General features: G+C 48.5%; 1 protein-coding gene across 1 annotated transcript in view; it reads right to left on the bottom strand.

Moving 5' to 3' along the window:
- TMEM266 (transmembrane protein 266) overlaps positions 1-21,773 on the bottom strand; it is a 72,820-nt gene that overhangs the window by 45,900 nt on the left and 5,147 nt on the right. Inside the window, exons 3-4 of the mRNA XM_077780478.1 lie at positions 4,403-4,557; positions 1,334-1,407 (exon numbers count right to left, since the gene is read on the bottom strand). Coding sequence (XP_077636604.1) covers positions 1,334-1,407; positions 4,403-4,557 — 229 coding nt within the window. The remainder of the gene's footprint in view (positions 1-1,333; positions 1,408-4,402; positions 4,558-21,773) is intronic.

Here is a 21,773-nt window from a genome sequence, read left to right as displayed (position 1 = left end):
CAGGGCCCCAGCTGGCCCACAAGAGGACCTTGGGACTCTTACCTCCCTGGGTTTCCTGCTCAGGTTTCAAAATATTCTTAACTTCCATACCTTCACTCATGAGGCTCCTCTCCCACTTCATCCTTCCCTTCAAGGTTCTGCTGTGCTCCAAGACCCAGAGTCCCCTTTGCCACCAGCGTAGCAGCATCCACTGATGTGTGTGTGTGTGTGTGTGTGTGTGTGTGTGTGCATCTTTTCTTTTGTCTTTTTTTCCCTGCCACTCTCCCCATGCCTGCCACTGAAATGCCCCATGGGGGCTCTGCGTGAGCTAATGTGGACCTGTGGCAGTGGGGTAGGGCACATGGGTGGAGACAGGCAGTGACAAGCTGACTTTGGCTAGCCTTCTGCTCTCTTGGAAAGAACTGGATTTCCACATGCAACTCTCCAGTCCCTCAATGACCTGCCACTGCTCACAAGATAAAGCCCAGCCTTGTCAGTTGCCTTGGGAGACCCTGCCTGCAGTAGGCTCAAGTCAACAGCAGTGAAATGCAGGCAAGGGGATCACTGTGACAGTCTGGGAGCTGCTCAAAAGAAGTGTCATGCATCCCTGTGTAAAGGCAGAGCAACATGCTGGGATCTGGTTTGCCAAATATTTCAGTCCCACGCTGAGCTACCAGCTGGCACTAAACCCAGTGCTCATGAGGCCCCAGTTTTTTCCTTCTTACCTCACACGCAGAGATACCGACTTGGGCTATGCTGGCTGACTTGAACAATGGAAAAGGGTGCTACCCCTGATCCCACCACTCCATTCATGTGTCCCTCTGCTCATGCCAAGGGGGCAGCTCTCGGCCTAGGCAGACTCCATGGTCCCGCAGCACCAGCTCAAGTCTACTGCCCAGGCATGCTACTCCGTCCTCTCTGCCCTCTGCAGGCCTGAGCCCTGAGGGGCGGCTTCCAAACTGCTCTCTCCACCTCCAGCCCCGGTTGGCATCAGCCCAGCCTCCTGCCTGTTTCTTACTGGAAACATGACCATTTCCTCTCCCTCGGTTATGTCCTACTCAGTCCCACTTCACAAATGTCACTGCCCGCCCCTTACTTGGACAACACGGCCCATCCTCTGGCATTCCATGCAGGGATCACCTGCTGGGGACCAGGCCTCCTTGGAGGGGTTGACAGCTTCCCCTCTAGTGCCATTTCCTAACACAGAGTTCAGCTCCCTATATTGTATCTTCTTCTTTGCAGCCTCATGGGCTAGCAGTGGGCTGGATGCTAGTCAATGTTTAGAGAATAAAGCCTGGTCTCTCCAGGGTAGGAATTGCCCTAAAGAAGTCCCAGGGTCCCAGTCTTTACCTACCTCTGAGAAGAACACAGAGAGAATGACCAGACTGATCCAGTGAATTATGCCGGCGAACTGGAATGCGCTGGAAACTGCAATGAACACAATAGTGGGCCAATTTTAGGTGCAAGGAGTTAGGTGCATGGATAGAGGACCTTCACAGCATGGAGGCAGACCTCTGGGAGCCCCGGACCTGCTCATGTGAACATTTAGATTCGGACAGAATCAGTCCAGAGAACATCAAGAGCAGCTTTCAGTGGTGTCTGTGATGGAGGTGGTAGGAGGGTGGGGGGCCAGCGGTGCTGCTCCCTCCTCTGTCTGTCCCCCATAGGCCAAGCCTCAGAATTCCAGCTCAGTCCCATCAGCTCTGTGGGCTTTGAGCTATAGCCATCCTCCCAGAAACAGCCCTCCAGAGGGGGGTCTTATGAAGACATTTGTGGCTTTCAGAGGTACACGTGTAGGCAGCTTCAGTCAAGTCTACCTGAGCTTTCAGAAACCCCTACTACTATTCATAGCCAAAGCTCTGGGCACTGTGAGTGGGACTCAAGGCGAGCTTACTCTGTCTTTTCACTGTGAAAACCCTGAGTGTGCAGATGGCCATGCGGGCTGAGGCGTTTGGGGTGAGGTTGGAATAAGGCCTAGAAGAGGGAGCCGGGCCTGGTATGGGGGATGTCACCTCCTGAACGCGGCAGCTCAAGCGGCTGAGGTCTGCCATGTTTCCAAGTTGCTCCAATTGCCCTCTAGACTCCAGAGTGAAGTGGGGAGAGCCATCAGCCCCTGAAAGCTCACAGCCCACCTTCCACCAGACAATCCTTAGAGTTAAGGCGCTAACTCTGGAAGACCCCTTTACAATACGGGAGCCATTATCCAGCTTCTGACCTTAAGCAAGGCCTGGTTTATCAGGTAGTGAGGCCAAAAGCAGGGTTTGGGGGCCCAGGACAAGGGTCAGGTGGGCTCTGTTGGAGAATGGATGGGAGGGGAAGCTTTCCAGAAGGTAGTCCTGAAAGACAGCCAGGCAGAGCAATGGGCAGGGCCAAAACAGGGTGGAGGAATGCTGCTGAAAACAGGCCTACGTTGCTTCTTTGCTGGGCTCTAACCAGGCCTGCTTAGCGTGCAGCTCAGAATCCCCTGAGGACTAAAGGAATAGTACCCCAGGGCCTCAGTGGGGAAGGCTGGCCTGAAAGAGAGGAACCCACAGCTCCCCCAAAGCTCTGGGATCAGAGAGTGAGCAGAAACCAGGTCCGGGAGCATGTCTGGGGCAGGGAGAGGCTGCAGTACCAGGCTCCAGGTGGGAGACCTCAGGGTCCCCTGGTATTGGGCCAACGTGACCGACCCTTAGAAGCTGGGGCCTGGAGGCACCGTGGATTCTTTCCATCTCAGGCCACATGAATACTAGTGGGAACCGAGAATCCGAGGCCTGTGTGACTCTGAAAAGACCTCCAGATGATTCTGAAAACATAAAATCTCTCCCCATTATTTCTCAAATGAATTCCTGTGCCTTTTTTTATGGTTTGCTTTAGAAGAGCAATAAATCTCTGATTGTGCATTTTATGGAATTTAAGATGCCTTTTATGAGCTGCTATTGGATCTCCCACCAAAATCAATCTCCTAGATACTTAATTTTAAGCAAAATTCCAGTGTCGGACAGGTTCTCAGTTCTACTCAATGCCTTGTCACAACCTGAGCAGCTGAGGGCCCCAAGTATAACCTACGACAGGGAAAGAAAGACTCTGTTATGGCCAAGACCTCATAAAAAGCAGACATATGGATGAATGGGAGGGAAAGTATACAACATGGTTTAATTGAAGACAGGTTGAGTGTAAAATCAGTGCTGGTCACTTTATACTAGAAGATGCTCTGATTGGAACCAAGGGGCCACCAGCTGCACAAAACCCAATGAGGCTTTCAGACAAAAGCAATTCTGTACTCCCTGTCCACCTTCTCTAGAGAGTAGGGAAGACTGATAGGGCATAGCAGGAGCTTTGATGGACCCTAAATACAGAGGCTCCAGTAAAAGAATTGCGGGCTTTGAGAAAATAAGTCTAAAATGACTGAATGGGTTTGATCTATAGTCCTACATTCTGTCAAGGGTGGAATCTTGCAAGCCAATAGTTTCATCTTTTTTTTATTTGCACTTGTATAGTCCACCTTCTGAACTGGGGAAATACGGGGATCCAGGAGCTCTACCAGAAACCACTCACTCATCAGAAGCCAAGAGTGAAGACACCTGGCTCTCCCCAGATAGCCAGATAGGGGTCTGCCAGGGTTGGGGGGCAGAAGTAGGTGCCTCCCAACAGCTATGTTGCCATGGGACATCAAGAAGGACAGAAGAGGTAGCAGATAAGCCATTGACTGCCATGTACATCAGGCTCCCATAAACACAAGACTAGAACAAACACCAAGACACTATGGTGGGGAAAAAAAAAAACAACTGGCCATGCCATTAAAATGGCCCAGAGGCTTGAAGTCCCTTACCTAGGGCAAGTCTCTAACTTCTTCAAATCTTAATTCCCTTACCTATAAGATGAGATAAAATCAGTTATGCCACCTAGCAGGGTTGCTGCTAGGGTCAAATGTATGGAAAAGTACTTTCAAAATGATCACATTATGTGTAAATAACACTGCCAACTTATGGCTGGATAAAAACACAAGTAATCATTATCACCATTGTGGCTGCTGTTGTTATTATTTACTAGAAGTTGATATGCCTCCACAGATAAGAACTCTCTCTAAATTACAGAAAAGTCCAACCTGGAGAATTCCAAATGGGAACAATAAAAAAAAAAGTGCATACAGGGGTCCCCAACATATTTTGATCTCATCAGTTTCTGATCATGGAATGCTAGGGAGGCGGTCTGGAGAGGACACTTTGGGTAGAAGGCGGCAAATGGGTACTCAGAGGGGACAGAGAAAGGAGCTGCCATATTTCTTCCCCGGGCAGTAATCCCCATGAGCCATGGGGCCAGGGGCGTGACAGCGGCATTGGGCTGGGGGGCAGATCGCACTGCTGGTTGGGGACCCCTGATGGATGCACACTGAATATTGACATCATATGTATTTGCATTATGTATCTCTCTTGCTACTCACACTGGAGAAGCTTTATATCTATTAGAAGTTCCAGAGTCAGGAGAATCACCACCAATATTACACAGGCTACCAGGAAACTGTTGAGACTCGCACTGAGCAAAAATACCTGCCACACGGCTGCTCTCTTCCCACAGCACGGCTTCAGCCAGGTAGACCTGGAGGGACACAAGTGGGAGAGGAGGTGAGATCCCAGCCACAGCCCTGGTCCCAAACACACCCTCATCATTCTTCTCAGACTCTACGTTTCCCAGCAAAATGCAACCCTATTCAAGAGGCCACTGGGTAGAATCGCAAAGAGCAAAATCAACTCATAAAAAGGTGCAGCCAGGCTTATAGGCTGACCTGGGCAACTCAAAGCATCCATCTTGCTTCAGTCTCCTCATCTTTACAATAGGTGTGAAACCCACATCTCATGGGCTCCTTGCAAACACTGGAGGAGCTCACAGAGGTCAGTGGAGAACCTGGCTCGGTGTAAGAACTGCATGAAAACTAGCTATTATTACTGTATGTCTGTGTAGTCATAGAACCTAACACAGGCTCTGTATTTAGGAGACCCTCAGCTCACCTCTAATAAATGATTGATAAATTAATGAACAAATTTTCAGTGGTTTTCAGCTATACAAGGAAAGATTTGAGCTAAATCCCTATTTCTCAAAGGGGGGTTGTATGGAATCCTAGTTCCAAAGAATGTTAATAGTGGTTACTTGATAATTCTATGGTTGGGTAGGTTTTGGAAAATTGGGGTCAAAGTCAAATGGCTATTTTTCTAGGCAGGACACTGTAGTGCCTTTCATATGTTATTTTGCATCATCATGCTCAAAAGGGATTATGGTATCAGTGCTTTCCAAACTCACAGGACAGCACTCTCATGTCACAGGGCATCTGGTGGGACTAGTGCTTCATGGACGATCTTTTGGAAACCCTGACTCGATGATGTTGAACCGCCACAGGTAGAGATGAAGTCACTGAGGATGGAAGGGCAAAACTTCAGAGCTGGGTAGGCATTCGAGGTACTCCCTTCAGAAACACAAGATCCTGGGAAAGAGGGGTGCCTCTGAGGGGGCATGGTGGTGAGGCCAAACCTCACTGCCATTTTGAGGATGAATTAGGCATCCTGAAGTAGCAGAAACGGTGCGAGTTAGGCGTCCTCACTTCTGGCTCCACCTTCAGACACTCAGGACTATGTGTGAAGGTTACTCTGCATTTTAGGCCTCAGCCTTCCATTTGTAAAACTCTGTAACTCCTAGGGTTATTGCAAGTTAAATGAAGGAATGTATCTGACCTATAAAGTGCCATGTCACTGAAATGGATTGCTAATGATGATGATCATGTTGATAAGTTATTTGATGGCCCAAACACCTGGCTGTTCCCATCCTCCCTACTGAGGGCAAGCATCCGCTGGAGTGGGTCAGGGCCCAATCCCCTGAAGATCCCAAGGATTTCATAGGAAAAGGGAATTCCGAGATGCTCCCCTCTCCCCAAAGGAATACTGTGAATGCTTCAAAGAGGAGTTTCTCCCCATAATCCATCTGGGGAAAGCTTGAAGGAGCCCTCCGGTGTTGGAAGGTGGTACAAACCTCATGGCTCTTCAAACACTTGGCAGGAAATTTGGCTCATTCAAGTCTTTCTGCATAGTTTCCAACACCTATGGGAATGATAGGTACTGTCCTTGGCTCTAAGGGAATGCAGGAGCACCTGAGTGGCTCAGTCGGTTGAGTGTCTGACTTTGGCTCAGGTCATGATCTCACAGTTTGTGGGTTTGAGCCCCGCATTGGGCTCTGCACTGCCAGCTCAGAGCCTAGAGCCTTCTTCAGAAGGCTCCCTCTCTCTCTGCTCCCCTCCCCCCCCATGCTGTGTTTCTCTCTGTCTCAATAATAAATGAACATTAAAAAAAATTTTTTTTTAAATAAGGGAATGCAAAGACTGGGGGTTGTGGGGGAGTGTTCAGTCTCCAGCTTCAGGGAGCTGGTCCCACAAATAGGGGTAGGGGCATTTCAGCAGGTGACGGTAGAAAAGGAAGAAGGTATTTTGTTTTTTGTTTTGTTTTGTTTTCTTAAATAGTTTATTGTCAGGTTGGTTTCCATATAACACCTAGTGCTCATCCAAATAAGTGCCCTCCTCCATGCCCATCACCCCCCTCCCCCCATGTCACTGAAATGAGTCTCTCATGGTTTGTCTCCCTCTCCCCAACTATTTTCCCCCTTCTCCTCCCCCATGGTCCTCCATTAAGTTCCTCCTAATCCACCTATATGTGCAAACATATGGTATCTGTTGTCCTCTGCCTGACTTATTTCGCTCAGCATAACACCTCAAGTTCTATTCATGTTGCTACACATGGCCAGATTTCATTCTTTCTCACTGCCATGCAGTATTCCATTGTATAGATAAACCACATCTTCTTAATCCATTCGTCCGTTGATGGACACTTAGGCTCTTTCATGATTTGGCTATTGTTGAGTGCTGCTATGAACATTAGGGTACATGTGCCTCTATGCATCAGCACTCCTGTATCCCTTGGGTAAATTCCTAGCAGTGCTATTGCTGGGTCCTAGGGGAGTTCTATTGTTAATTTTTTGAGGAACCTCCACGCTGTTTTCCAGAGGGGCTGCACCAGTTTACATTCCCACCAACAGTGTAGGAGGGTGCCCGTTTCTCCACATCCTCGCCAGCATCTATAGCCTCCTGATTTGTTTATTTTAGCCGCTCTGACTGGCGTGAGGTGTGGTTTTGATCTGAATTTCCCTGATGATGAGGGACGCTGGGCATCATTTCATGTGCCTGTAGGCCATCTGGATGTCCTCTTTGGAGTAGTGTCTGTTCATGTCTTCTGCCCATTTTGGAAGAAGGTATTTTGGATAGGGTTGAGAGGGGACTGATGTGAGCCCTACCTGGCCCAAGACTATGGGGTGAGGATGAGAAGACCAGCCAGGCCAGAGAGAGTTCTCATTAAGGGACAAGCAGAACACATGGAGACAAAGGTGAGTAGAAGCCAGGTTGTGAAGGCACATGATCAATGCCTGCATCACCCACTGCAGATCAGTTTCAAAGTCTGTTGCAGAAACACTTCTCTCCAACTTCTTGCAGACTCACGTGGGCCAACCTGTAAGCAAGAGGCTACAGGGTAGACCCCAAACTGACATCCTATGGAGCTCAGTAGGGTTGCCAGATAAACTACAAAACATCCAGTTAAATCTCAGATAAACAATGAACAATTTTCTAGGGTGAGTGTATCCCAAATATTGCATAGTTATACTAAAAAAAAGTATTCATTGTTTATTTGAAATTCAACTTTAACTGGGTGTCCTGTATATAGAGCAGAGGGGTGTTGAGGAGGCCTGGTGAGGGTGGCTGTGATTTGGTCAGGTGAGAAGCCAGTGCCTGCAAAGGAAAGGCCACGAGAAGGGCCACCAGAGAGAGGACAGGGTGTATCTGTCCAGGGTGGGCAAGAAATTAGGACAAGGGCACCAAAGCCTCCCCCTCACAGCTCAGAGGGACAGAGGCCCAGAGAAGCTTAGAGGCTGCTGCCCACAGGTGCCATCAGCTGTGTGTTTATATGAAAGATCCTTTGAACTGTAAGATGGCTTTGGCCGTCATTACTCAGCTGACCTCTCCTGATTTATCTGCATGTCTCACCTACACCCCCTTCTTCCTCTCCCAGTGTGACATTCTTGGCCCCACTTCCCAGTGGCCCTATTTTAATCTTCAACACCTTTCACACCTCTCTTGTGGCTCAACACTGCCCCTCCTGCCCTCCTGTCAAGTTCTCCCAGATCACTGATCACCGCAAGCACTGTCACTGTCATTGCCATGTCCCAAAGCAGACACCGCTCCAGTTCCACATCTCGAAAACCCAGTCCAGTTATCTGTGGCCCCTAAAACTGATGCCATTTCACTGTCATCTGAAATGTGACGCAAGCACTTTCTGCAGTTATAAGTAACGAGGGGAGCTGTGAGGGCCGTTTGCCTGGGCCGGCATCAGGGTGAGCAGCCAGCAGGAAGACAGCCTGCACATTAAACGGAAGGAGCCAAGGCATGTGTTGGCCTCTGTGCCTTATATCCCCAGGAGAACGGGATGCGCCCCTCAGAGTCTGCTCCTTCTACCTCAAGCACAAGGTTCCAAACAGAGGGGATGAAACAAGCCATTTGTTTCCCTGCAAACAAGAGACTCCAATTTGGACTTGCTTCCATGAGAAGAAAAGTCATTTTATAAGTTGATGCTTAAAACACAGAAATGTTTGGGCACCTAGGTGGCTCAGTCTGTTGGGCGTCCAACTTAGGCTCAGGTCATGATCTCATGGTCTGTGAATTCAAGCTCCACATCAGATTCTGTGCTGTCAGCATGGAGCCTGCTTTGGATTCTGAGTCTCCCTCTCTCTCTCTGTCTCCCCACTCCTGCTTGCACTCTGTCTCTCAAAAATGATTAAATGTTAAAAATTTTTTTTAAAAACCTGAAATGTTGATCTTTGGTTTTTGTTTGTTTGTTTGTTTGTTTGAATAGGAAAACTTCCTAGCCAGACCAGGGTCTGGTTATTGGGAAGCTGTAGGTGCAAAGAGGGGTGGCTGAGACTGGGAACTTGTGGCCAGGTAAAGAGCTACTGGCAGGTGTCTGGAGCCACCCACAGGCTGGGTTGGCAATAGTGGACGTGGCTCTGATACCGCAGCACACCTCGGCCTCAGGGCGCAACCAGGTGGGGCACCAGGCAAGCCGCAGAATTCAAAACCCAGGCATGGGAAGGTATGGGAGTCAGATGTATGCCAGTACCCAGCATGTGCCGGGGAAGGGCTGTCATCAAAACAGGCAACAACCCTTGAACAGCTTACATTTGAGTGGGTGAGGGAGTCAAACGATAAACATACCAAATTCTGTTTGTAAATTATGTGGTTTACTACAGATGGAGGGTATTGTAGGGGAAATGTAGGGCATAAAGGGTGTCATTTCAGAAAAGGCAGTCAGCACAGGCTGCACTGAAAAAGTGACATTTGAGAAAGAGTTGGACGGAGCGAGGTCTGGGATAGCCGAGGACATGGTGGAAATGTACACTAAATAGCGACTATTCACAGTAAAATTCTATTCAGCCCCAAAGAATGTCTGACAGAACAAACACCAGAACAGGAGTCAGGAGTTGGGCTGGGAGGAGAGAGGGCACCCCCCTTCAGTGCAGAGTGCAGTTTACCAAACTCCACCTAGGGCAGACGCTACAGGCACTTCTACAGTCCTTGGTGCAACACACATGGTTCCCAAAGAACCCCAAGGCAGCTGCGGAACAGCGCCTGTGCCCCACCGCTCCAGTACCGTTCTTCCACTCTGTACCAGCCCCATGGTTCCCTCACACCTGCTTTCAATTACAAGTCCTTCAGCCATGCCCACCCAGGAGTGACTTCATGCAGCCCCCATTCTGCACAGGTTCCAGAGGTACTATTTGCATCATGATATGTGAACCCCAGGACCCCAGGACAATACACAGGGAGGTGGACTGAACTAAAGATGAGGGAAGCCAACCTGTAAAAGAATGAGACAGTGTCTGATGAGGAGCGGATGCCACAGGGCCAGGCGACTGGAATCTGCATTGAGGTCAGTGGTTCTCAACACTGGCTGCATCCTAGATAGCTTTCAACATTTCCAGTGCCTGGGGCCACACACCAGACCATTTAAACCACAACCTCTGGGATGGGACCCAGGCTTCAGAATTTTTTGATCTCCTTAGGGGGTTCCAATGTGCAGCCGAGTCTGAGAGCCACTGCCCTAGGTCCTTGACGCTGAGTGGTCTCCAAGGACCAGCAGCATCAGCAGCATCTGGGAGCTGGTTAGAAAGGCAGAATCTTGGTGAGAACTGCCTTGGACTTAGCAAGAGATAACAGGTGTTTCAGGAGATGGATGAAGCACAGCAACGGGAGTCTGGGAGCAAGAGAGATGAGACAGTGAAGGCAAGCAGGTGCCAACCCAGCTCATGGGGCTGGAGCGCAGGGTCCAGCACCAGAAAGTGGTGAGGCAGATGGCTCCTCTGGAGAGGCGCCATCTCAGGGGAAGAAGGCGGCAGGGATACTCACTGAGACTGAGTGTGTGCACTTGGGAGGGGGGTGTCGAGGCCTTCCTTAGCCACGGATGTGAGGCTGAAGCCTGAATCCAAGCAGGCTCTGGACTTCTAGCTCCTTGGAGACCAGGACCATAGACTCCAAGGCTCCAGGACAGAGGATGGGTTGAAGCAGCAGACTTTCTGGCTGAGGGATTGTTTGGAAATTCCAGGCTGCTAATAAAATTCCTGTGAAATTCAAATGACTCAGACATTCCTAAGAGACTGTTTTAGCAGAAAAATAGAATGTGTCCAATTTCAAAATACCCCTGAGTGGTTAAATAATGACTCAAGTAGCTTAATGGGCCAGAAGGGAAATCAGCATTGACTTGTTAATTAGAGAAGATACTTCCTTCAGCATCCAGCCCAATCAAGGTCCTGGGGCTGGTTCTCAGGATGGTGTTATCCCTGGAATTGTCACTAGAGGGCAGGCGTCTCCCAGTTTCATACCTTGGTACAGCAACAGCAAGGGGACAGCTCCAGGAGGCAGGGTTGGGCAGCCAAAGTCTGTAAATACCAACAGCCAGATGGCACCTTCTGGCAGGTAGGCAGGTGTTCTGCCGTGGGTTCCACTAGTTCCTGAGGCCTCAGAGAAATCCTGGGGTGGGGGAGGTAGAGGAGGCTGGGTACCTTTGCTGCTTCTAATTTATATTCTTAAGTTGCCTTGATTAACAAGTTTGAGAGAATAACTTCTAGAAAATTAAAATGAGCTTTGGCAAATTTCTGATGTATCTTTCATGTGAGGTAAGGCCACGGGAGTGGCCAGAAGCAGCCAGCTCCGGGTCACTGCTCCATCAGGCCGCATTCCCAAGCCTGGCCCAGGAACAGCCCCTTTCTGAGACGTGAAGCAGGAACACGATAGCGAGGGCTGTTTGCTCCTGCGGGGAGCGGCCTCTGCCGCCCTGGCAATCCACTGAGCGACTGGGCCACCGTGGCTGCCAGGCTGGCGTGGCTGGGAAGATGCACGAGAGGGGAAGGGGACAGTGGCTAGAGTCTGGGGAATGTGGAGACCTTCAAATTGTCCAAAAAGGTGCTCACAGGTGGTGAGAGTCATGGTGTCCCCAGGGGAGGTAGCAGGCTTCAGAAATGCCTATTTCCCTGTAGGCAGCCAGACCAGATGGCCTTGTCAGTCCTACATTGTGATTTTCATCGCATTAAGTCTCCAAAGAAAGGAGCTGAGGGAGAGGGTGGAGTGAGTCAGAAGCCTGTCTGGTAGGGAGTCAGAATGAAGTCTGGAGCACTGGGACTCACCTACCTGCCCCTGATGCTGACTTTGGGAGGCATTGCTAGATCTGAACCTCAGAACCCTCCTGGGTTGCAGAGCTCTCTAACCGTAGGTAAAAATTTTGGCCCTATGCCTGAAAAATTCATAAATCCACAACACTGTGCATAACATTCTAAGGGGTGCATGGACCTTCTGGATCTCATTGATGGACCATCAAAGAATACCTGGGTTCCAGGTTCAAACTAGCACCAAGTGCCCCAAGGAGTCCCCTCCTAGCGTCAAGTGCCCCAATTCTGTGATGCTGAACACCTGTGGCTGGATGTCACAGACTCCGCAGTGGTATCCACTGTCAACAGAACATCCCATGGCCCCACTTTACTTGTCTTTACTGTATTTATTCTAGATTATTAAAACATTATCAGTGAAAGCCATGAGGCTGACTTTAATCCAACCTCTGGCACTGACCTAGGCTTGATTCTTACTGATTTCATAAACACTTATACAACACTTACTATGAAATAGGAGCTTTTCCAGGGACTTTACAAATGTTAACTCAGCTAGTTGTTTTAAGGCAATTCTTTCCATTTTTTTCTCTCTTAACGATTGGTGGGGAAAGCCAGACTTTTCCACCAATTGGGTTTGGGTCACAACTGGAGTTTCCAAATCAGTCCTACAAATCATTGAACTCTGAGTATAATTTTTGAGCCTTGGTTTCCCAATATCCCAAATAGGAGTATTATCTTCCTCTCCAGGCTTGTTGTTCTAAAATATTAAAAAATAACATATGTAAAGCCCATAACATAGTGCTCACTACATGCCTATTATACGTATCTACTATGATGATGATGTAGGTATGTGGGCATTAGAAAAGGGATTAATTCTCTAAATAAGGGAAGTCTTGACATTCATTCCATTCCATGCATGGTTATTATATGCCCCCTAAATGTCAGGCACTGTATTAGGTGATGAGCCCATAAGAGTAGACAAGGCCTTCATCCTCACAGAGCCTGAAGCCTTGTAAGTGAATTCTGACGAAGGAGTGAGCTCCTAGTCCTAGACCAGTCTGAACTGCAAAACAAGTAAATAGAGGAAAAAAGCAGGAAAGGGAAATGAGCTCACATGCACATCCACTAGGGAGAATCATCATTGACTCCATGCCCACAGGGACACACTTTTGCTAAATATCTGAAATGGTTTTGGGGGCTTCTTTCTCTCCCAGGGAGAACCAGAACAACAGGAAAAGCACTATCTGGCATCCTCTTTGTTCCTGTATCCAATTCCAGGAGGCAAACCACAGTGGTGCACACAGACCCAGAAATATGAGCATATAAATCCACTTCATGTAACAGGAACTCTCAGGTTGGAGGTGAGAGATGACCCTCTCAGCTGTTTGTGGGAACTGAAGAAATTGGTTTCTATAACGGCAGCTTCAGTTCTGCAATCAGAGCTAAAGGTTAGCCCCACTGCCTTGGGGAAGAGAGGAGGAGGAGGGCTGTGTGCAGCTGGGGTCAAACGCAGTCTCACATTTGCTTGTCCCAGAATCTCAGGTTTCTTGCATCCTCTGAAATGCCAACTCTGGGAAAGACAGCAGGGTGTGGCAGTAAGAGCTTGGGGCTGGGTGGTGGGAGCTGTCACCCACCTTGTGAGTCATAGCCCCTCTCCCCGGGATACAAAGGCCGACACACACCATGGACTGGCTGCTCCTACCTGGGGGTACCCAGAGTGTTGTCCACGTACATCTGAAGGGTTGCTACAGAGTCCAAGCCTGACTTACTAGGGTGTGGGGTGCTGCTGGACCAAGTGCCTATAAAGGGCCCCTCCTACCTCAAGAGTGTCCTCAATTCTCAAAACTGGCCACAAATATGAGACTCTCCTTTTGCCATGCTTTGCAGTAGGATGCCTGGGTAAGCTTCCTAACCAGGTAGAAACCAGTGGGTTATAGTTTTCTATTTCTCTGTCCAGCTCTGAGCTGTGGTTTGGCAAATCCTGAGCCAGCCACACTGCCCTCTCTTCTTNCATCACCATAAATGCAGCTCACTTTCCCTGGGGAACTTGTCCTTGGGCTTACACTTTCCTCTGCCAATTCCAGGCAGCACTTAAGCACTGGGTAAGTCTGAGGCACTCTGCCGCCACCTAGTGGTAGCCTACGGCTGTATACCCTGCATTGGTGAGAGGGTGGATAGACAGTTTATTTTGCTGAGAAATAATAAAACTGCAAATTTATTGCCTTCTTAGCCAAAGAAAAACCTTTGAGGTTTTGGGACTACAGAAAATAAGCTAACCTGGAAAATTTGACCAGGAAATAGTTTTTATCTTAATTAAACCTTTATTACATGGCTGGGGCATCAAGAATCTGCCTGGAACCCTTAGCCTGCTAAAATATAAAGTGTCCCAAGTCACAGGGCTGGGGGTCCAGCTGGTATGCCAGCTTCTTCCGAAGTGGTGTTTCATTACAGACAAATCTTACTGACATGACAGAAGTGGATTAATGAAGCTCCTTTTGAACTTTTTTTCTCCTTGGGGGAAAAATGATACAAAAGACTTTGCCAGCCAAGTGAGAATACAGAACTTCTAGGCTGCATTTGCAAGGTCATGGTAGGGATGAACCTGCCTTTTAGCCCTGAACTCCAAAAGGCCTTTCCTTCTTCTAAAAGGACACTAAAAGTGTAGTAGGTGAAGTTGGCATGTTCTGAGGCATATCTGATTTATTGTTTCTAGGGTGTGTGGAATTTCTGAGGTCGGCCAGCACAGATCACAGCCTTGCATTCCCAGGTCTGAGAAACCTAGTCCCTCCCTTGTGGCTTATCCTTGACCCAACAGAGGTCTGGGAGACAGCCCCTAGTTCTCCCCAAACAGAACTGGCTTCCCCTTCTTTTCATCCCTATCTTAACACAGCCCCATCCATTCACTCATTCATTCAACTCATTCTTCTTTCCAGCAATACCATCTCTATATCAGGCTCAAAGGATCTGATCCTTGCCCTGAGGGAGCACATTATCCAGCACTGGAGGCAGACTGGTGAGCAGATGAGTAGAGCCCACTATCACGAGTGTTGAGATAAAAGGAGATAAAGGGCTAGTGGTACACGGAGGTGAGCCCCTACCTTGGGTGGAGTGGGGCACAGAAGGCTTTCTGGAGCAAGTGGTCCTTGAGTGAGACAGTATAGGGAGAAAGGAGAGTATTCTGGGCTTTGGTTTAGTAGGTTCCTCCCCTTCTCTTTTGATTTCAGCCTTGTTTGCTGGCATATCTAAAATTAGTTTAGTCCTTATTTAAAGATGTTGCTATATTAGACCTGTCTTCCCCCACCCGGCCCCCCACCAGACTGACATCTAAAACACCATTTCTGGCTCCTATTATGTTTTCTTCCTCTGACTGTGAAGTTCTGACAGAAATGTGCCATTGGCATCATCTTTAAGTAATAACAACCCTTTCTGTCTCTGTCTACCCATCCTTCCTCCAAGCTTCTATTGTCTAGGGCTCTAGCCCTGACCTTTCAGGTTAGACCTTTTAGAACCCTAAAATATATATGATTACAAAAAACTTTATATTTATATTTCTTACTTTATATTTTTGACAAAGACTATCCCATCATGTCTCATGACCCTCTCTGCACCCTCTTTCCACCAAAAAGATGGAGAGCATTATCTTTGTGGCCACAGAGTCTCCTCTGTAAAAGGGGGGTGGACAATTTGCCTTGTACTGCCTTCTTCAACACATTCTACTATCATCATTTCCCTAGGGTGGAGACTCTGGGCTTCTCTGAATTTTCTCTTTTGTGTGGCCTCTTGTCCAGCCCAGACTCTGCAATCCAACCAGGCCTTTGATGTAGCGTAGCTGATTACAGAAGGTAGAACTTCCAGTCTACAACATGAGGTAGCCTCTTGCAAACCTAGTTTCCCTCTTCCAAAAGTGGACAGTTGGTTCACTGAGAAGCAATTCTGTGCCTCATTTCCACACCATTGAATGGAGTGACGTCCAATGCCAAAGAAAGAACCAGGCAGAAGGGGCTTTGGTTACATAGAAACATAAAGCACTATTCACCAGGATGACAAACACAAGTCAAACTGCATCAGAGTGAAAGAATCAAGTTGACCAAGTTATGGGAGAAACAGTCTAATAAGGCAGACATGTTCCTAGATCTTTCCAAAATGATGATAAGGAAAGCTGAAGAAAAGATCTAATTCTGGATTCAAGGCTATGAATGGAGACTTGGCTCTCTTAAAGGATGTGGTAATTGCGGGTGATTCTCCAATATCCATCTCATTGCCACCCCCCCTCCCCCAGTGGGTAACAGCAATGTGTTTTGGGAAATGATAAAGCTCAAGCGGTTGGCCTGATTGGCTAACACATATTCCCATATCCCTTGTGACCCAATTCCAGCCAATGAGATGTGAAGAGAGAGCAGGTAAAGGTTTCTGGGAAAGTTCTTTGTTGCTCTTAAAAGAGAATAATGGGCAGTCATTCTCTCTTACCAGACATGAATGAGGAAGGCAGGCAGCTCTCTCACAAATTGAAGGGAACCTCACAGTGTGAAGATGAAGCCAACAGTGCTGGCAACAGAATGGAGAGATGGAAGGAATCTGGTCCTTGTTGATGCTGTTTAGACTCTAGACCAACCTTGAAGCTGCCTAACTCTGCGCTCCATGTTACACAGGCTAATGAAAGTCCTCATTATTGAGTTTGAGATGGGGTTTCCTTTGTAAGCAGCTCAAAGCAGCTGATAGTCACTGATCCTTTGTGAGAAGGGTGGTAGAGTGAAGAGATACTAAGGCAGCAGACATTTATATGACCTGGAGATGGGAGAACACAAGGGATGAGGGCAAAGAAACTGAGCTGGTCTCTCAGGTTACTGATGTAGTATGTCATTGTGACCAGTTCAGGTAGGGTTCAGACATGCTGAGACACCTTCTCTGTCCCCCTTCTTCCTGTCTCCTGAGTGTTCACATCTGTGGACATACATGAAGACTTTTTTAAAAATTTATTTATTGAGAGAGAGAGAGAAAGGGAGCAAGCTGGGGAGGGGCAGAGAGAGAGAGGGAGAGAGCACAGAGCCCCACACGGGACTCAAATTCATGAACAGTGAGATCATGACCAAGAGTCGGACGCTTGATGGACTAAACCACCCAGGCACTACTAAAGGATGAGGCACCTGGTCAGGGAGAAAGAGGAAGGGAGGGAAAGGTTGATGACACAGTGGCTGGATGTGCCAGTGCAGCCCTTTGGACTAGATTGGATACCTGGTGGGAAAGAAGCAAAGGTCAGAAGCACATGGGACCAGAGCTGTGGCCATAAGCAGGGCCACTTCTGGGTTCACTGATAGTATAGTACAGTCTGGGGGTGGATGGGAGGGAGGCTTTTCTTTCTCACCTGGCATAGAGCCTACACTGCATGGATACCCTGTGGCTGTGTGGTTTCTGAAGTCCTTGAACTGGGCACAAGCATTTCCCCGATGGGTACTGTTAGTGGCAGTGGGTTCGTAGGCAGTGGACATGGATGAGAGGAAGCCAGAGCAGGGGAGGAGGAAGGACACAAATTCCAGTGGTGACCACACCTGACTGACTGGCTTCATGGAGCTTTGGTGTCTTGGAAACCACTGGCTCCAGCTGAGCAGCAAGGAGGCTCAGAGTCTTTCTAAATGAGCCAAAATGCACATGTGGCTCATTCTGGTGGTAATGGGATGGGGAGGCCAGGCAGCTAGGTAGAAGCACATGGATTGGAACCATAGAAAACACATTTTGGGGGGCGCCTGGGTGGCTCAGTCGGTTAAGTAGCCGACTTCAGCTCAGGTCATGATCTCACAGTTCGTGGGTTTGAGCCCTGTGTCAGGCTTTGTGCTGACGGCTAGCTCAGATCCTGTAGCCTGTTTCAGATTCTGTGTCTCCCTCTCTCTGACCCTCCCCTGTTCATTCTCTCTCTCTCTCTCTCTCTCTCTCTCTCTCTCTCTCAGAAATAAATAAAACATAAAACAAAAGAAAAGAAAACACATTTTGGGAAAAGACAGCTCAGTCTCAGGCTTGGGTTTGAGGTAGCCAGAAGTCCTGGGTGGTCAGGTTGGACATAAGTGCTATTTTTAGCGATGACTTGTGTGGAGACAAGTTTGTGGCCAACTCAGAAGAAGAATAGATTATTCTACAGATACTTGTTAGGATCTCTGTGAAGATGTCCAGGAAGCAGTTGGATATAAGCCAGTAGTTTGAGAGAGAGATCTGCACTAGAGACATGGCTTTGAAAGTACAAGCTGAAAAATATTAAGTTATGGAACTGGATGGAAGTATCCAGTGTGTAGAATTAGTGGAGAGAGAATGACCAAAGACAGAAAACGAAGAGCCCCAACACTGAGGGACCAAGCAAAGAAAGAACAATTTTTAAAAGGCTTAGAAGGAAGAGCCAGAGGGACAGGAAGAAAACAAGAAGCTGGCATAGCAGCCAACACAGGGAGGCTGTGATTCAAGAAGGAGGGTGGCTGACGGCTTCAAATCCTGGGCAGAGGATAACATAAGGATCCCAGCAAAACAGAGGCCATCGATGACCTTGAGAGAACAGTTGCCACAGCACAGCTGAAGCTGGATTGAACTGGCTCAGGAATGACTGGGGGTGGGGGAGACATGGCAAGTGCGAATGAGGCTTTTGGAAAGTTTGGCCACAAAGAGGAGGAGAGAGAGGGTGGCAGCTAACAGATGAGCAGTCAAGGAAGAATGTGAGAGACCTGTGTGTATGCCGAGTCAGGGTGAGGAGGGAACCAATGGAACAATGTTCAGGACAAGGTGGGAGGGGAAGGGAATCCGAGCTCAGAGATGAGGTAGGTGCCAGAAGGAACAGGGAGAACTGGGGGGTGGGAAGGACTCGGGGGGTGGGGTGCAGCCCCACTGGAACTGTTCTACTTTCTTAGCAGGAGCGGAAGAGGTCATCTGCTGGGAACAACAGGGAACCTGAGGAAAATGGAAGCGATCTGAAATAACCACCAGGGACCAGGAGTGGCAGCTAGCCAGGACCACAGAGGAACACTGTCAGGCAGAACCAAGAAACAAGCTGAGACTAGAGACATTGAGTCTGAGGAGGTACTATTATGGTCTGTGTCCCCTCCCCCCCTAATTTTTAACTCCTCAATGTGATGGTATTTGAAGGTGGGGCCTCTAGGAGGTGATTAGGCTTAGGTGAGGTCAGGGTGGGAATAGTGCCCTTACAAAAAAAGGAAGAGACCAGAGCTCACGCTCTCCCTTTACCCACATATGAGGAAAGGCCATGTGAGGACAGAGAAAGAAGGTGACCATCTACAACCCAGAGTCCTTGCTAGTCACCAACACTGCTGGCACCTTGATCATGGACTTCCATCTCCAAGAACTGTGATAAAATGACATTTCTGATGTGTAAGGCACCCAGTCTGTAGTCTTTTGTTATGGCAGCCTGAGCTGACTAAGGCACCGATCTGGATAGATGTCTGATTTTCTTCGCTGAACCATCAGCAGCTTGGGTGTGGAAATGAAGAGAGTAGACAGTGGGTAGCCCTGTAGTCTGGGCTCTGCTAGGCAGGTACATAAGAAGGACAAAGAGCTCTTAGGAAAATCAAGGAGCTTGATGGAGATGGGGTTCTTCTCCATGCCTAGGGGTTTACCCACATTATAGTCTCCTGTACAGTCACTGCTCCTTCTTCACAGGGTTTCCTGGGCAAAAGGGAAAGTGGACTTAAAAGCCCCCCAACAAGTTAAAGGTATCTGAGAGTGTAGCCTCGCAGTGGTATCACATGTGCAAAGAACGTCAACCATAGTCACAACTGTGATGTTGTAAAGGGACAGATGACAAATAGAAGCCCCGTAGTGCGAGCCTGGGTCAGGAGCCAGGTGATGAAGCTCTATTTCAGACTCTGTTGCTGTGTGACCATGGGCAAGTTCATTGCATGCTCTGGACTTTGGAATATTAGAATATTTAGAATAGATGCTTTCTAAGGTCATTTTCAGCTCTAACATTTTCAGATTCTGGATAATGTAAAAGCACTGAAATATCACTAAGTTCAAAAGGAGTGAATGGTGGGGCAGCTGGGTCACTAGGCACTATCTTGCTGGGGCCCCTGAGATCTCTTCATTTCCTACAGAGAAGATTCATGTCTCTATACAGCACTTCCTATAGCAGTGTTAAAAAAGAGACAAGTCCAAAATGGAGTCACCTTTGCTAAGCCCTACTTCAGCAAATGAAACTTAATACCTAGCCTGATTGTAGCTTCAGCCTCTCCCAGGAATGTATCCTTTAACCAGTCAATCAGGAATTACCTGCACCAATGTGGTAATCTTCCCCACAGACAACCCCCCTCGCGCCCCCTCACCCCATCCTCTCAAGGATGGTGGCCTTGCCTGAAACAATCCACTCTTTCCTAGAATAACTTCCTTGCCCTGGCTCCTTCTGCCTATACAAGTCTTTCGTTTTGCAGAGCTCCTCAGACCTCCTTTCTATCTGCTAGATGGGATGGCACCTGATCTGTGAATCGCTGAATAAAGCCAATTAGATCTTCAAATTTACTCAGCTGAGGTTTTTTTTTTAACCATAGAAAGAGGTGTTTTTGATGAGACTTACGTCAAACCTTCTTGGAGGCTGACACGAACTGTAGGTAGTGTTATTTTGCAGCGTTTCAGAAAGGGCCAGGTTGGAAATTTTGGGAAAACCCCAGGAAATGCAGCAAGAGCCAAGAAGCCTTGTGAAGGAAGGCCTGTCCCCTCCGCAGTGTGCTTTTGTTTCTCTTCCTCTTCCCCTGGCTTCTGCCCTGTGCCCACTCTTCCGGATTCCTCTGGGAAGCCCTCTGGCTGCCAATGGAGCGCCTCCCCGAGAGCTCCATCAGCCAGGCAAATCCCTTCCCAGGCTGCTTCCTATTTACCCAACAGGAACGGCTTTCCAGGGCACACTTGGAGGCTCAAATCAAATCAAGAGCCCCCCTGCCTTGCGGGTACTTCATCTGCATTCTCCCTCATCAGAAGAAACCCTGCAGAGGCCTAATTCAGGAGCAAGTGGAATGAGAAAGCAGGCCTCCCGCCTTCTCTGCCCTCTCTGGTGTACGGGCGGGAGCGGCACACGCCGTGTGCAGTGTGCCCAGAGGCTGCACGTGTAGAAATTGCCCTGAACTAGGATCCTTGGAGGCTTTGCCGGTTGTCTTCCTACCTTTTGACTGTAAACTTGAAAAAAAAGAGCCTAACACTGACTCAGGCTGGGTGAGAAAGGAGTCCCTGGTGATAAGGAAGCAGAAGGCATACTGAGGGCCAAACACAAGCTAGCACACACCACCCCCCACCAGGTGGGCTACGTGTGATAGTACTCAGGCACTTCCAGCTGCCCAAGAACAAAGGAAAGGAAACAAACGGTTAACCAATAGCACAGTCGTACAGGACTTGAATCTCCCTCTGTTTACAAATGTCTTTAGTAAATTACAAGAAAAAGGCAATCTTATCAATAGCCTAATCTCTGGAAACCTACAGACGGAGTTTCCTGGAGCCCTAGTATCACGACCTCCCTTCCATAGTGATGTGGGGAACAAAGGCAAGAAGGAAATGGCAGATAAAACTGAATTTCCTTATAACCTGCAGCCCATTGACAAATACGTGAGGCAAATACAGGGTATAACATTTCTCCAGGAACCCCCTGCCGTCACAATGTTAATGCCTTACCAGAGGGAAAACAACCTCAGCTTGACAATAGCAAAGCCCCAGGCATCTTATGAGTCCTCTTAGCATATCAAAGTACTCCTCTTCCAAAGGGAGAGGCCTCCCTTTGGTCTTTACCTTCCCCAACTCCACAGTCTATAACCAGTCTCTCCTCACGGTCCAGGGCAGCTCTTCCAGCCCACAGGTCCAGTCCCACTGCTTTAATAAAATCACCTTTTTGCACCAGACATTTTCAAGAACTCTTTCTTGGCTGTCAGCTCCGGACCCCCACCAGCATTCCAAAACCTCATCACTGGGAAAGACGGGGACTTGTTATAAGGCTGCACTCCCACTTTTGACCACCAGACTGCAGTGACATGCATGGTGACCAGGTCCTCAGGGAAGAACCCCCCCACCCACCCACATCCATCAGTCCTCAGTTTTTGTCAGCA

Source organism: Crocuta crocuta, unplaced genomic scaffold, assembly GCF_008692635.1.
Source record: "Crocuta crocuta isolate KB4526 unplaced genomic scaffold, BGI_CrCroc_1.0 scaffold310, whole genome shotgun sequence".
In the NCBI taxonomy this organism is placed as follows: domain Eukaryota; kingdom Metazoa; phylum Chordata; class Mammalia; order Carnivora; family Hyaenidae; genus Crocuta; species Crocuta crocuta.
The sequence above is the reverse complement of the archived record's forward strand: the minus strand, read 5'-3'. Positions and strand labels throughout refer to the sequence as shown.